Raw genomic sequence first — 14883 nt, 5'->3', positions numbered from 1 at the left:
TCCTATGGGCAGGTGCTGGGACTTGGTGCCCGCTGAGCAGCTGTTCATCCATCTAGTTCAGCAGGCATCTAGTTCAGTACTGACACCATGTGGCTGTCTCCTCATGTGCTAGGTGGGGTGTTGGGTAACCTTCACCCTATGCAAGCAAGCCCCATACAGCAGGGTATGCTACGTAGCTGTCTATCTCAGCACAACCCATCCCCAGCAGGGAGGGTCCAGGCCTGTGCAGTCAGAGGAAACACTACATAATCACACAGTGCAGCCTTTGGCGGGAAAGAAGCAAGGCACCAGACAGACACACAAAGGGAGGACTGGAAACTCCCAAGAACAGACCTGAGTTCTAGATAAGCTCAGAAGAAACACCCTAAGCACACCCAGGTGTGGCCTTCTCACTGGAAGATAAAGAAATTAACATACTGGAAGCAGTCATCCTACCTTAGTGTGAGGGTGGGGGTGGAAGAGGGAGCATCCCCAGGCCAGATGAGTAAAACAGGCTAGGTGTCAAGAGACTGCTCTGGGCCTGCCTCAGCCAGACAGGACCTTTCTAACTCTTTAGCCTCATTATGGAGGCCTCTGGGCTTTGAGAGCCCTGTAGATCTGTGTGCTCAAGGTCAAGAACTTGCCCAGCCCCTAGAAAGGCAAGAGAGAGCTTCCATCAGCGCTGTGGCTCGTAGATACAGACTCCTAGGCACCCCTCCCTCCCGCCAGACTGGACGGTCTTCTCTCAGCTGGGGGCCTGTAGACTGAACATTTACTTAACCAGCCTTTTACCCACATGCTGTCTGGACAGCAGGCTTCCTAAAACAGCAGCGCAGAATCCCATTGCTGGCAGACCCCTGTACTAATTAATACATGGGTGATGTGACTCTGAAAGGCCTCTGCAGTGACTGGTGGATTCCAGAAAATGGGCAGAAGGCAGAATCCCACATAAAGGTGAAGCACACCACCCACACAAAGGTGCAGTAAGGGTGAAGTTCTTAGGTGCAAGGGCCCAGGATGGGCAGCATACATGGCTACTCAGGACAATGCTTATTCTCTGACTCAGGACCATCCTGGCAGGCATCTGGCCTTGGTCTGGCATCAGGAGTCTCTCTGGGCTTTCCTCTCTTCTTCCCACACGTGCAATTGTCAATACAAATCCTCTCCTTGTGTCTCAGTGTGTGACTGTGCACGTGTATGTATGGAGGTAGATGGGTGGTGACTCTGTCCCTCTGGTCTCCACAGTTCTGCTCTGACTGTCTTGTAGCCTAAGAGGTGAAATACTGCAACAAAATAAACTGTAGCTAGGGTCCTGCCAGGGAGGCCTGCCACCCAAGGTCTCTGCCCAAGCAGAAAGTTCTGAAGACATTCATCTGGGGGCTATGCACTGCCTTCCAAGAATGAGACACAAAAACAGAAGCTGGTCCTAAATCCCTCTCCAGAGCAGCAGGGACTCAGTGGCAGTTGACCTACTTTAGGGAGCACTAGAGGAAGGACTCCCCATAATTACAGTCCTCCAAAAGGGAGCTTTCCAGGCACTCGGCTCAATACCACGTGTAGAAACAGCTCAAGCTACCAGGAACAGGTGGTGCTGAGACAGGAGTCCTGCCAACAGCTTCCCGTGGCCTGCGTGCCTGCAGGAGTCCCGGGCTTCCTATGGGTGAACAGTCCAGTCTCCGGAGACTAGAGAGAGAACTGGAATTAAAGGGCTTGCTTTCTGCTGGCTCCCAGAGATCCTAACCCTAACCCTGTCCCTGCTCGATGAGGATGGTGGCTCCTAGAAGAGGTACTTCAATTATTAGCTGCCAGAGAAGTGCCTGCTTCTTAACACACTATTCCTTCCTCGGGTTACTCTGCATGGAGGACATGGAGACCCTGTCTAGGGATACCATCCAGATAGGGTTCATGATGACCCATGCTCTTCCCAACCCAAGCACCATTTTCACATCCTAACCCTACTATTGCGATGTAGGGAGACTCAGCAGCATCGTGTCCTCCAGGCTAGTTAGTGGTCATGGGGGTTGGAACGAATGAATATCAGACAACAGGGGAGGGGACCCTGGGAAAGCTTTCAACAGTAGCGATCTACCATGCAGTGGGCGAGACAGGACTCAGCTGGAGCCAGCAGACAGATCCACCCTAATCTGTGACTGTCCCAAGACCCACCGAGTAAGGGAATCACAAGCTTCACGCTCCTGAGCATTCTCTCACTGGCGGGCAGGCTATTCAGAAAGAGGGAGGCTCACATGCTCTACTGTTGGTAGGAGGGCCACCTAAACAACCTGTGTGGGTGGGAGCCCCTGCCCCAGGCACTCCCCTCCCCATACCACCTGCAGACGCAGAGGGTTCCCCTAGTACATCTCATCTGTTTTAGCTGGCAGGGGAGGTTTATGGGGACTGTGTCCCAGAGACTGGTTATTCTGCTGAAGGACAGAGTCGACTTGATCCTATAGCTCTGGAGAAAAGGTTCCCACCTCACTGACCATAGGAGCTACATAGTCTTAGGGGGCTGGCCAGAATAAAGAGGCCTGGGAGGCATAGGGGAGGATGAAGCCTGTTTGGGAGGGGGCTTAGCTTTTGGGAACTTTATGTTAAAGTCGAAAGAAAAATCGGCAGGACACATTACAAAATAACCAAGGACTCCTTCCTATAGGTGAGAGACTTCCTGGCATGGGAGTTGTCCCCCTTACAGGATAATTTGGCAAGCAAAATGTCTTAGTCAGGGTTTCTAATCCTGCACAAACATCATGACCAAGAAGCAGTTGGGAAGGAAAGGGTTTATTCAGCTTACACTTTCCACATTGCTGTTAATCACCAAAGGATGCAGGACTGGAACTCAAGCAGGTCAGGAAGCAGGAGCTGATGCAGAGGCCATGGAGGGACGTTACTTACTGGCTTGCCTCCCCTGGCTTACTCAACTTGCTCTCTTATAGAACTCAAGACTACCAGCCCAGAGATGGTTCCACCCACAAGGTGCCTTTCCCTCTTGCTCACTATTTGAGAAAATGCCTCACAGCTGGATCTCNTNGAGGCACTTCCCCCAACTGAAGCTCCTTTCTCTGTGATAACTAGCCTGTGTCAAGTTGACACACAAAACCAGCCAGTACACAAAAATACTGTAAGAGACTCCTAAAGTATAGCACTTGCTGCCTGATCCAGCTAGAGCCTAGCCCATAGGCATCTCTGCACAAGCTCTCCTCTCCACTACACAGACAAGAGCCAGTCCTTGCCTTCCCAGACTTTAGGTCAGTACAGTTTAGGTCTACTTACACAGTTAAAATTATGTTTTAAAAATGCCTGTAGATGGCAAATAAGTTCTTAGGAAAAATTAAGTCACTTTTCTGACTCTAAAGCAGACTCGACTGAACAGTAACATGCTGACTCAGGAAAAGAGCTGCCCACAACATCAATGGTCTGCTCCAGTGGCATTTCCCGGGTTAAGTCACAGCTAATAGTGCCACCCATGACATTGGTAGCATGCTGAAGGGCCACCACATAGAAAACAGCCCAGAAGCACATTGGTTAGTTTTAACACATTTAAAAAAAAAAAAAAAAAACTGCCACGGTGATACAAATTATCATAGGCTGCCATCACAGCAAAACATCACAAACGCCCCACCCCCAAAACTGGGCACTTCCCTCCAGGCTCAGGGCTCATTTCCACAATAATTTACATCTAGGCTACAGGTTAGAGACTTCAGGAACCCCAACTCAGGAGTGGTAAGGGTACTCTACCATACTGCAGCAGACTGACAAGGATTGAGTGCGGAGCAGCAACTTCGATCCTGGTCATATGGGTTGGTTACACTTTTTCCTAGGTTATGTCCAATGAAACTAGATATGGAGGAGCCCCATGCTCAGGTAAGAGGAAGGCTCCCTGGGTCTGGCATGCTGGAATGCAGCTCTGAAAGACAAGATTTGATGAAACATTTGTTTGGACACTCAAGCCTCACGGGTCTGGGAAAGGAAGTCTGGGGAGCCTTCTCAGACACTATGGGAGTAGATAATTGAACTTGTGGGCATTCTGCTAGGGGTAGAGGGGGGCGGTGGCACAGGACATAAGTGCCTGACAAGGGCAACAGGTGGGTCCCCAGCCTAGGGTCTGCAGCTGGGTCTAGATGGCTACCATTTAAGGTACAGAATTCCCGATCTTTAAAAACACTAAACACAGGCTAGAGAGATGGCTCACTGATTAAGTGCTTGCCACTCAAGTGTGAGAAACAGAGTCTGGGGTCTCCCGAATCCAAGTGTCTTAGTTAGGGTTTCTATTGCTGCGATGAAACACCAGTACCAAAAAGCAAGTTGGGGAGGAAAGGGTTCATTCTATGGCTTACACTTTCTTTCTTTTTTTTTTTTTTCACTTTCTGATCATAGTCCATCATAAGGGGAAGTCAGGACAGGAACTCAAGCTGGGCTGGAACTGGAGGCAGGAACTGATGCAGAGGTCATGGAGGGGTGCTGCTTACTGGCTTCCTTCACATGGCTTGTTCAGTCTGTTTCCTTTTTTTCTTTTTTCTTTTTTCTTTTTTTTTTTTTTTTGGTTTTTCAAAACAGGGTTTCTCTGTATAGCCCTGGCTGTCCTGGAACTCACTCTGTAGACCAGGCTGGCCTCGAACTCAGAAATCTGCCTGCCTCTGCCTCCTGAGTGCTGGGATTAAAGGTGTGTGCCACCACGCCCGGCTGTTTAGTCTGTTTTCTTATAGAACCCAAGACCACCAGCCCAGCCCAGGGATGGCACCACCCACCATGGGTTGGGCCCTCTCCCACTGATCAGTAATTGAGAAAATGCCTTACAGCTGGATCTCATGGAGGCATCTTCTCAACTGAGGCTCCTTTCTCTCTGATGACTCTAACTTGTGTCAAGCTGACACACAAAACCAGCCAGCACACCAAGAAAATCCCTAGCAAGTATAGCAGCTCACCCTTAACTCTAGCCCTATAAGCCAGAGATGGGATCCCCAGAGCAAGCTGACTAGCAGAATGACCATATTGCTGAGTTCTGGGTGTGATGAAGAGACCATGCCTCATTGAATGAGGCTACTGAAAATGATTCCAGACATCAACCTTGGGCCTCCACATGCAAGTGCACCAACATGCTCACACCCTGACAGAAGTGAGGGTGGGGGGGAAACATGTATATACACATGAAAAGAAAAAAGAGAAAAAAAGAGAGAAACATAATTCAGTTGCACAAAGATATAGTTGCATTAGGGTTGGCAACAGACTAAGGTTGCCACAGGGAGATAACGTATGGAAGAGCAGACCCACATCCAGGAGCAACCTGCAAACAGCCTCAGGCTCCAGGTCTGTCCTTTGAGTTTCAGGCTGCCATGTGCACTAGCATATAGAAGTTATTAACACTACCTGCTTGCATGAAATGGGCATAGACCTAGAGGGTTGCTGGCTGACCTGGGGTTTCCTTGAGCTGTATACCTCTAAGTCCATTTCACAAGTTAGGTACAGGTCTCTGCTACTTGTATGAATGGTAACTCACTGCCCACTTGTAGATGGAAAGGGTGACATTCAGTTTAAACCAAAAGGCTGGAATTACAGCTGAAAAAGAATACAATGTAAGACACTAGCCAGTGGTTCCCTCTGGTACACTATCCCCCATGACACCAGCTGCATCCAGAGAGAACCACAGAAAGGGGAAGGTCTTGACATCAAAGTAATCTGGAGGCCAAGATGTGTGCTCTGCTGGACTCTGGGAGCTGTGACCAGGGCTATGAGGGGAGGCTCTCCAGAGTCATCTCCCATCTGTGCTGTGAAAAGTGTTACTCTACCTAGGCCCTGTGTGGAGCCCAGTGCAGAAAATGTAAAGAGCACAGTCAACAACAGGACAAAAGTCAGCTGTTACTGCTGACACTAAGGAACATGAAAGGGAAGCCCACAGAGGAACCACTACAGGCTCGCTACAGATAAGGATTCCCTGTAAAGGCAGGCAGACATCCACACTAAGGTACACCACACCCCTGTGAGAAAGAGACAGTTCAGAACCTAGTCCTGCATACCCTCATCTGAGACTCAGGAGGGCTAGGTACTGTGCAACCCAAGCCAGTTACTCCAGTCAGTGTCTCTCCTCTCCCTCCTACAAATCCTCCCTGTCCAGTGTTTCCCCAGTGTGTCTGTTGTCCACAAGGCTGTAGAACACCTGTACCTCCACGCAGTATGCTGAGGTGCAACAGATCTTTTAAATACAGACCACCCCTCTCTAAAGTCTCCTGCAGTGTCCAGGTACCCAGAAGGCAGGAGGAGTCAACAAGATATGGCCATGCTTGTGCCCATATGCCTGGAGACTAAACATAAAATACCAGCCGTCTATAGGAGTGGCAGGATGTGTGCTGTCAGGATGGCATCACCATACCTCCTGGAGTGGGGCCACAGGCACAGCCCCGCTGTGCATAGCTGTAGCACACTATGCCGTGCATTGTCTTCTGACACTAGAAGAAAGGCGGGCCATATGAGACTCCCAGTATTTATGCAAATTCCACTCAGGGCTCTGAAGTTAGTTGAGGTCACCTGACCTCACCATCACCTGGGATGAGCCTGGGTGCTGGGGGTCCACAACCTCCTCTGAACATGCCACTGACCTAGAACTGTGCTCCAGCAGAAGGTGGCTCTGCTGTCCAGGAAGTAAACTCAGATCTAGGTAAATTTTAAAACTGGGGAAACCCGTCAGAGCTGGGATGGGAAATGCTTGTACCACAGAGCCCATGGGAAGTACCCCAAAAGCCCTGTGACAGAAAAGCACTTTATGACTTCAAACATAACAAACGGTAAGGAACTTTAGCTGACAGTCCAAGGCCTTCTGAGGCTTTTCCTTCATCTGTCTCCTTGCTGTAACAGGAAGCAGCGAGCACTTCAACCCCAGTGTACAGACCTTAGTCTGTTATTTTCTGTCCACTAAATGCTTAAGCTGCTTGCTAAATCTGTAGTTAAGTGACAGATGGGCTGCTAGAGGCTGAGGTGGCCTGTGTGTCCTTAATCCAAAGCTATCCAGTAACTCCTCCCAGGGCAGTTTAGAGCCACTTGGAGTTGGAAGTTTCTGTGCTTCAGCCTTAAGAGGAAGCTAGATTTTTTTTTTTATTTTTATTTATTTATTTATTTATTTATTTATTTATTTATTTGCTTTAAGGACAGGTCATCTACCCATCCTCTAGAAACTTTTCAACAGAGCCTTCCATAAAGCCAAAGGCTCTGCAAAGCATGGCTTGGGGAATGTACAACAGAGAATTCTGAGGGCATTTATAAATATGTTCTTTAGCCACAGGCTGTAGACACCCAAGCAGTTACACACACTAATGTTCTGGGCACGGCCTTATGGGTACATGCTTTTGAGCAACAAATACCCAGCCCTAGAATCAGACTAAGTGTTAAGATTGTGACAATCATGGATGCATAAGGAATGTGGAGCTAGGTTTCTGGGAAAAAGATGCTTCATCCAGACTAAGTTGTGGCAGTGCATACAGAGCAGGGAGGGACAGGAACATAAAGTAGGGGGTGAAAACAGTGTGAGGTAAACCAGGAGATTAAGATGGGGGGTAGGAACCTACCAAGATGGGGTAGAGGCAGACTAACAAGGTCAGGACTGGAAAGAATAACTAGGAATGGGTTGTTTATGGTGATTTGGGTGGGATGGGGAAGGATGAATCAGGAGGGACTTGGCTTGGGAGGGGTCCCAAGTCCACACAGGCAGCAGATCCAGGAGGAGGAAGGAAGACCCACAAGTGACCAGGGATGGAGTTGTACGGTAGGAGGTTGTGGACTGAAACTGAGAGTAATAAAGTTCAAATATGCTACACCCTAAGCCCTCCTGCTGGAAACAGCCCCAGGCAGTGAGGACCAACCTGACAGAGCAGATGCTTCAGGAAAAGCCCCACAGGCTCCAGACACAAGCAGGAAAGAGGACAAGACCTGGGGGCCAATATGAGGCAACCTTGACTTTACACTCTCCGTGTTCAATTCTGCTGACCATCCCGTTCCTACGGGTGATAACTAACCCCATTAGATGCTTTGAGAAGGAACCCGTGCTTGGGAAAGTAATAACTTCAACAGACTTCACAAACTTTACCTTAATATTATGTCTGATAGGTTACACGTTTAAAAACACCATCTCCTCCCAGAGCTGGTCCCTTATGGTTGGAAACACTACTCTGCCCGTAAACCACAACTCTGCTCATTACTCAAAGGGTCCCAGAACTGACCACAGCACCACAGACCTGGTCCCAGAGTAGGAAAGGTCCCACGTGCCAGGTCTCAAGGTGAGAGCCACAAGAACAGATGGCAACTGTGCCTAGATCCAGGTCCCTGCTCACTACTGGCCAACCGCGGCATACAGGTTCCCTCTCACGTGGGAACTACGTTGTATAAAGTTGATTCCGGGCATAGCCAGCCCAAGGGAGCATCGCTAACAACGACACAGTGTACTAGACACAGGAAACAATCTGCAAACATGGATGTGGAAATCATCCTTCTGAGTTATGCCAGGGGCCCCGCGCGTCCGGTGCTCCAGATGACAATTCGGGTTCCGACACTAGGCCACGGAGACACACAGTAGGCCTCCTAGCTGTGCGGAGACTCTGGAAAGGGGCTGCCTGAGGCGAAGACCCCCCCACCCCCGCCCACCTCCAGGCCTCCTACTGGCGGGAACCCGCGCCAGGCCTGGGATGAGGGTGCAGGGCCCAAGGGATGGAGTGCAGGATCCAGTACCGAAACCAAAGAGGGTGTAAGTCGGCGTGCACGCAGGCGGCGGGAAGCCGGACCCTGGCGCGGGTTGTAAGAGTGCCGCAGGGGAGGGGTGCGGCTCAAGGAGGACCGGGCGGCGCCCAGCCTCTCCTCACCGCATCCCGGGCGCATCCTGGATAGAGTACAGCAGCGCTGCGGAGAACCCACCTGGGCCTTCTGCAGGGCGCTCAGTCGCAGCTCGTGCACGAAGGGGTTCCGCCCCGGGGGGGCTAGCCGCCGCGCGTCGCCTGCCCCTGAGCTGGAGGAGGGGGCGGCCCGCGGCCCGCGGCCCCGCAGCCTCATGGCGGCCCGCGCCTGAGCAAGGAGTAGAGCAGATGGAGCACAGCCGGCCGAGCTCAGCGGAGGGGAGCCAAGCACAGAGGAGCCGAGAGCTGCAGAGCTAGCAGAGCGCACTGGAGAGGGCCTAGGATGCGCGGCCGCCTGGAGGCGCAGGCGCGGGAGGGGCGGCGTGACGTGGGTGGGGCCAACGGGATGCCCCTCCCAGACCGCTCTGGGCTGTGAATGCGCCTGCGCGTCTTAAGGCTCCTGGACTTCGGGGAATCCTGCGAATTTGCATGTGAAGGGAGACCTTAAAATTTAGGTCTCAGGACCCTGGACTGTGTAGGCCCACTTCTCAGCCAACGCTATCCTCACAGGCAGCTTCCTTCCCTTAACCATTGTAATCCATCATTCATCATCGTGGGAGAAGGTAGGTTAGGGGACCCTAATCTACCATTCACACCATTAACTAGGACTCAAATAGCCTTTCTGCTAAAATGTATACATTTGACTCACTGAATGCCTTTTGTACTTTGTATCCTGTTTTAAAATAGGATACAAAGTAGCTTTCTGATCAAAATGTATACATTTGAAAAACTAAAGAATTGCCTTTTGTAGCAATACCAGGTGCATTTATTTTTATAGCTCATAGAACCCTCAACAAGTAGGTACTGGGAGACAGAGGGTCTAGCCTCAGTCACAGGACAGGAGAAAGGAGCAAAGTTCTGCCTAATTCCAGATACCCTTGACTTCCTGTCTAACCTCCCCAAAGTCCAAACTTCCTGTGGACACCAGAGCTCTCAGAGTCTCCACCACATCCTCTCACAGAAGCCTGTTCATAGAGTGACCCGAGCCTCTGATAACTCCTGACAGAAATGTGACCATGCTTTGTTTAGAGAAGAAGGAAAATGCTCGCACAGATCTTGTCACTTCAAAGCTTCATCTTGTATTGGACACCTGACGTTATCTTGAGACTCCCTTGTCCCCTCTGTAAAATGAGCCATGAAGCAGCAACAGTACACATAGCCTTTCCTCTGGGCTAAGAAGGCTGTGGAGATCCTTAAGGACTGTGAGCAACCTTAATGTTCTGATATGTTGTCCTGTGGCCTAGATTCCACTGATCCTAGATTTTAATCCCCATTTGTTCAAGTCTCAGACACAAGAGTGTAGCATCCAAGGATCTTCAGCTCCCTGTCAAGAAAACCCCAGGGCACAAAGGCCTATCAGGCTTACAAACAGACCTTTAGCAGAAGGAAGACAGGTGGGCCAGGAATCTACAAGCAAGGAAGCCTGAGGGTATCCTGGGCCAGGATTTCTGTAGCCTCAAAGCTGGGTCTTAGAAAGTTGTGAACATCTTGTGTAGCTGTGTTGACACAGGTCCACATATTTTGTGGAAAGAAAATCTTTTGCAGATGATAATGGTGACTCTAATAGATTTGTCAGGACCCATCCAGTATTAGTGATGTCTTTATGAATGGGAGATTTGAATGAGGAGACAAGGCAGAATGGGGAGGGGGTGCCATGTAAGACCAAGTTTTCCTGATTGAGGATGTTCAGCCACCTGAAGCTGGAGAAAGAGCTGGGAGGACCCTTCCTTAGAGACATCAGGAAGAGCTGCCTCTACCTTGATCAATACCTTGTCCCAGCCCTGCAATCTAAGCAAAATGAATAAGCTAGGCAGGGTCAGTGTCCCACCTCCCAGGAGAGGACTTGTCTGCACTACCTGCCCTGTTCTGCCTTTGAGGAAGCCCCACCGGAAATGTGACCTGGTGGAAACCCAAAGTGTATCCTTGGGCCAATGAGGCATGTATGGAGGAAGGAAATGATTTGTTTAGAGCAGGTTTGGGTGAGAAACAGAGGCCAGAAAGTAACTGTCAAAAGGAAGTTATTCCTGCTCACAGATCAACAAATATCAGAGGGCCAAGTGGGAAGTCTTCTGTCTTAGGCTTTTTGTACTGCTGTAACAAAACACCCAGGAGTGGATGTTTTCTAAGGCACAGAAAATTATTCTCTCACACTCCCAAGTCTGAAATAGGAGCCCAGTAGGCTCGAAGTCTGATGGAACCAATCTCTGCTTCCAAGATACTACTTGAGCATGGTATCACTGAGAGGGACTCCAAGCCCTCACGTGGCAGGAGAGTGGCAGAGTGGAAACTGCAAACCCTTTTATAGCTGTAGTGGCAGAAATTATTTCCTTCCCTCTCCTTCACATTTAATGTGATAGTCTTTCACTGCTTTTGTGAGGTGGGAGTGCAGATTGCTGGTTCAGACCTTTCTTATTAATACTGTCCATTTTCTTATAAGCATGGCTTTGTCTGCATCCCACAAATGCTGGCCCGCTGGTTTTCCACTTTCCTTCAGTTTTTAATTTACTTTCTATTTCCCCTGGTGGTCTCTTTGACCCATGTTGTTTTGTTAGCTGCGTATTAATGTCCAAATATTTGGAAAGGTGCCAGGCACATTCCTGTCGTTAATTTTAATAACTCCTTTGTGGTCACAACACATAGGCTCTGTGAGCACATTAGATTTGTGGCCTGTAATTATGCATTGGGGGTGGAGTGTTCTGTGAATGCTGGTGGGTTACATCGTGCATGGTCTTGTGCAGGCTCTACATCTTCCTACACTGGTATTACTTGTTCTGTTAATTATGGGGGCAAAGCTTATTTGAGCACTTTTCTATTTTACTTCTGGATACTTTTAGCTCTTGTCTTCTGCATTTTGCAGCATTGTCATTAGGTGCATACATATTCAGAGGGATTGTTTCTCCACTAATCGACCTCTTTATCATGATGGAGTCTTATGATCATCCACAGCTTATGGTCATGCTTCCCCATCTTGTTAACATACTTTTCTTTTTAACCAACCTCAAAATCCAGTCCCTTTGGCAGCAGTATTTAGATAAATGGGATTGGTGGTTCAACCAAAAATTCTGGCACTCAAGAAGCTGAGGCAGGAGGAGCTCTGTGATTTTCAAAGACAGTCTAATGTACATAGCAAGATTCTTGTTTAAAAAAAAAATACCCCCCATCCAAACCAAACCACTCCATACCACACCAAACCATATCAAACCAACCCAAACCAGCAGCATTTATATCCTCTGCATCCAAGGCGCCAGCAGACTTAGGGTTAGATCTTCAGTCCTGTTATTTGCTTTCTGATTAGCTTCTCTGGCCATGTTTCATGCTTTGTCTCTTCTGGACCAATTCAGCAGGTTTTCCCCTTATCTTTTACCATTGGCTCTTCAGCTTTACCTCTTCATTAACATTTTAGTATCTGTTTTAGGGCTTAATATGCGTTCTCTGATGGCATTTCGAACAGTATGATGTCACTTTACATGTGAGACTCCCCAGCATCCACTTCCGTTTCTTTCCTGCCCTTCCCACCACTGCTCTTGTGTATTTTAACTTTATATATGCTAAACCTCCACCACACACTATTATTATTTTTGCTTTTAACAGTCAATTATCTTTTCAAGATAATAAAGAGACTTTTGTACTTGTGCCAGTGGTTGCCTTTTAAACTCATTCATTGCCCTGTGCATATCTGAATCGTCTTCTTGTGTTGCGTTCCTTTTGTCCTGAGCAAATTCTACTAAACATTCTGAATTGTAGAGCTGTTTGTTTATACTTTTCTACATTATGGTTATCTGGGATATGTTTACTTTGCCTTTGTTTCTATGGGTTTTTCTCTGGTGACTGTAGAATTCTGCTGCAGCTAGGCTTTGTTTTGGTTTGTTTGTTTGTTTGTTTGTTTTTTGTTTTTTTGTTTTTTGGGGGTTTTTGGTTTTGTTTTTTTGTTTGTTTTGTTTTTTTGTTTGTTTGTTTGTTTTTGGTTTCTCGAGACAGGGTTTCTCTGTATAGCCCTGGCTGTCCTGGAACTCACTTGGTAGACCAGGCTGGCCTCGAACTCAGAAATCCACCTGCCTCTGCTTCCCGAGTGCTGGGATTAAAGGTGTGTGCCACCACACCTGGCTTAGGCTTTGTTTTATACCTCTGTTTACTTCCACATCCTTACCAACACTTAGTACCTGGACTGGCATCCAAGTTGTGGTCCCTGACTAATAGGATTTGCCGAGGGAGAGCATCTTTACATGTGCTCATTTGCCATCTGTAACTCACCTAGTGAGCTCTCTGTCCAGAGATCTTCCTCATTACAATTTTGTAGTGAGTCTGTTGAAATTGTTTGTTTCCAAGACAGAAACTGGTTGCATAACTCAGAGTGGCCTGAACCCAATCATTCATCTACTGTAGCTTATTATGTGCTAGGGCTACAGGCAGGTAGCCTGTGAGGTTTTATGCATTCTGATTTCATTGCATTATAGGGTCCATGACTTGAAAATGCATTCTAACATCCTCTAGTTGTCTTTTCATTCTATGAACAGGACTTTTTTTTTTTTTTTTTGACATCAGAATATTACTATGTTGCCAATGCTGACTTTTTTTTGTTTTGTTTTTCGAGACAGGGTTTCTCTGTATAGCCCTGGCTGTCCTGGAACTCACTTGGTAGACCAGGCTGGCCTCGAACCCAGAAATCCGCCTGCCTCTGCCTCCCCAGTGCTGGGATTAAAGGCCTGCGCCAACAGGCCTGGCTCAATGCTGACTTTTTTAAGCAACAGAATATTACTTTGTTGCTCATGCTGGCCCCAGCTCACAGGATCACATGGTTCTTCAGCCTCAGCCTTCAGAGTAAGTGGCACTATGGGCCTGAGCCACTACATCAAGCTCTCATATGAGTATCTTGAAAGAAGTAGGCTCTCTACAGTGCTGGACCTTAGAACCATTTACCCAGTGTTCAAAACACCATTTGTTTAGTTTGGATCATTTCACCCAACAACAATGATTTGTGGTTTGCCATGGATAAAATGGTTGACCTCTGCCATATACAATAGTTTTGGACTAATATAAATGATCCTTTTATTTTTTGACTGTTTGTTGTTAGCATACAAAAATACATTTGATTGACATCTTGACTCCATGTATTTGAGTTTTATCAGAGTTTCTTATGAGTCCTGGTAGCTTTTTCATTGGGTCTGGATTTCCTAGACACAGAATCATATCTACTAATAAAGACAATCTTGCCCATTCTTTTCTCACCTTGCTTTCTTCTTGTTGTTGGGATTTACTGGTTAGAGTCCCTGGTCCTCTTGATGGGCATGAGAGAAGTGATCATTCTTGCCTTTCCCTTCAATGTGGGTTGCAAACAATCTCAAGGATATTTGCATCCCTGTCCATGAAGACTCTTCCCAGTGGTGGCTTTTGTTTTTTCCTATGCCTTGTTTTGTTATTTGAACAATGTCAGCCTCATGGACAAGTTTATACCTGTTCCATCCCCTCTGGATTTCTTGAAGAGCTTTGTTTCTTCTAAAAATGTTGGTAGAAATTCCCAGTGAGGATATCTTTGACCTAAGATTCAAATAACTCCCATAGACATAGGGTTGTTGATGTGTATATCTTTTTAGGAATCTGTCCATCTCATCTAAGTTGAGAGATGCAGTCTCATATTGACACACTCTTATACTGTTCATTGTTAAAGAAAATTGTACAACCTTATGGATGCTACTGTGCTCATCCCTACCTGTCGTTTCTATAGTCTCTCCCCATGTTCACCCTTAGTGGTCCCTCCTGTGTTCTTAAGGTGCTTAGTTCCCATGTGATTAGTTACTTTTTTTTTTTTTTTTTTTTTTTTTTTTTTTATAATGAAGGGGTTTTTTGTTTTTTCGAGATAGGGTTTCTCTGTGTAGTCCTGGCTGTCCTGGAACTCACTCTGTAGACCAGGCTGGCCTCAAACTCAGAAATCTGCCTACCTCTGCCTCCCAAAGTGCTGGGATTAAAGGCGTGAGCCACCACACGCGGCTGGTTAGTTACTCTTGATAGTTCCTGTTTTCTTTGGTTCCCGTCAGGC

The 14883-nt window shown here is 47.7% G+C and overlaps 1 protein-coding gene across 1 annotated transcript in view; it reads right to left on the bottom strand.

The window, feature by feature from the left end:
- Lpcat1 (lysophosphatidylcholine acyltransferase 1) overlaps positions 1 to 9162 on the bottom strand; it is a 48863-nt gene extending 39701 nt beyond the window's left edge. The window contains exon 1 of the mRNA XM_021208255.1: positions 8872 to 9162. Coding sequence (XP_021063914.1) covers positions 8872 to 9006 — 135 coding nt within the window. The 5' untranslated portion in view covers positions 9007 to 9162. The remainder of the gene's footprint in view (positions 1 to 8871) is intronic.
- Between the last annotated feature and the right edge of the window lie 5721 nt (positions 9163 to 14883).

This window comes from Mus pahari, chromosome 11 (genome assembly GCF_900095145.1).
Source record: "Mus pahari chromosome 11, PAHARI_EIJ_v1.1, whole genome shotgun sequence".
Classification (NCBI taxonomy): Eukaryota; Metazoa; Chordata; class Mammalia; order Rodentia; family Muridae; genus Mus; species Mus pahari.
Note: the sequence above shows the minus strand (reverse complement) of the source record. Positions and strands in the feature narration are given on the sequence as shown.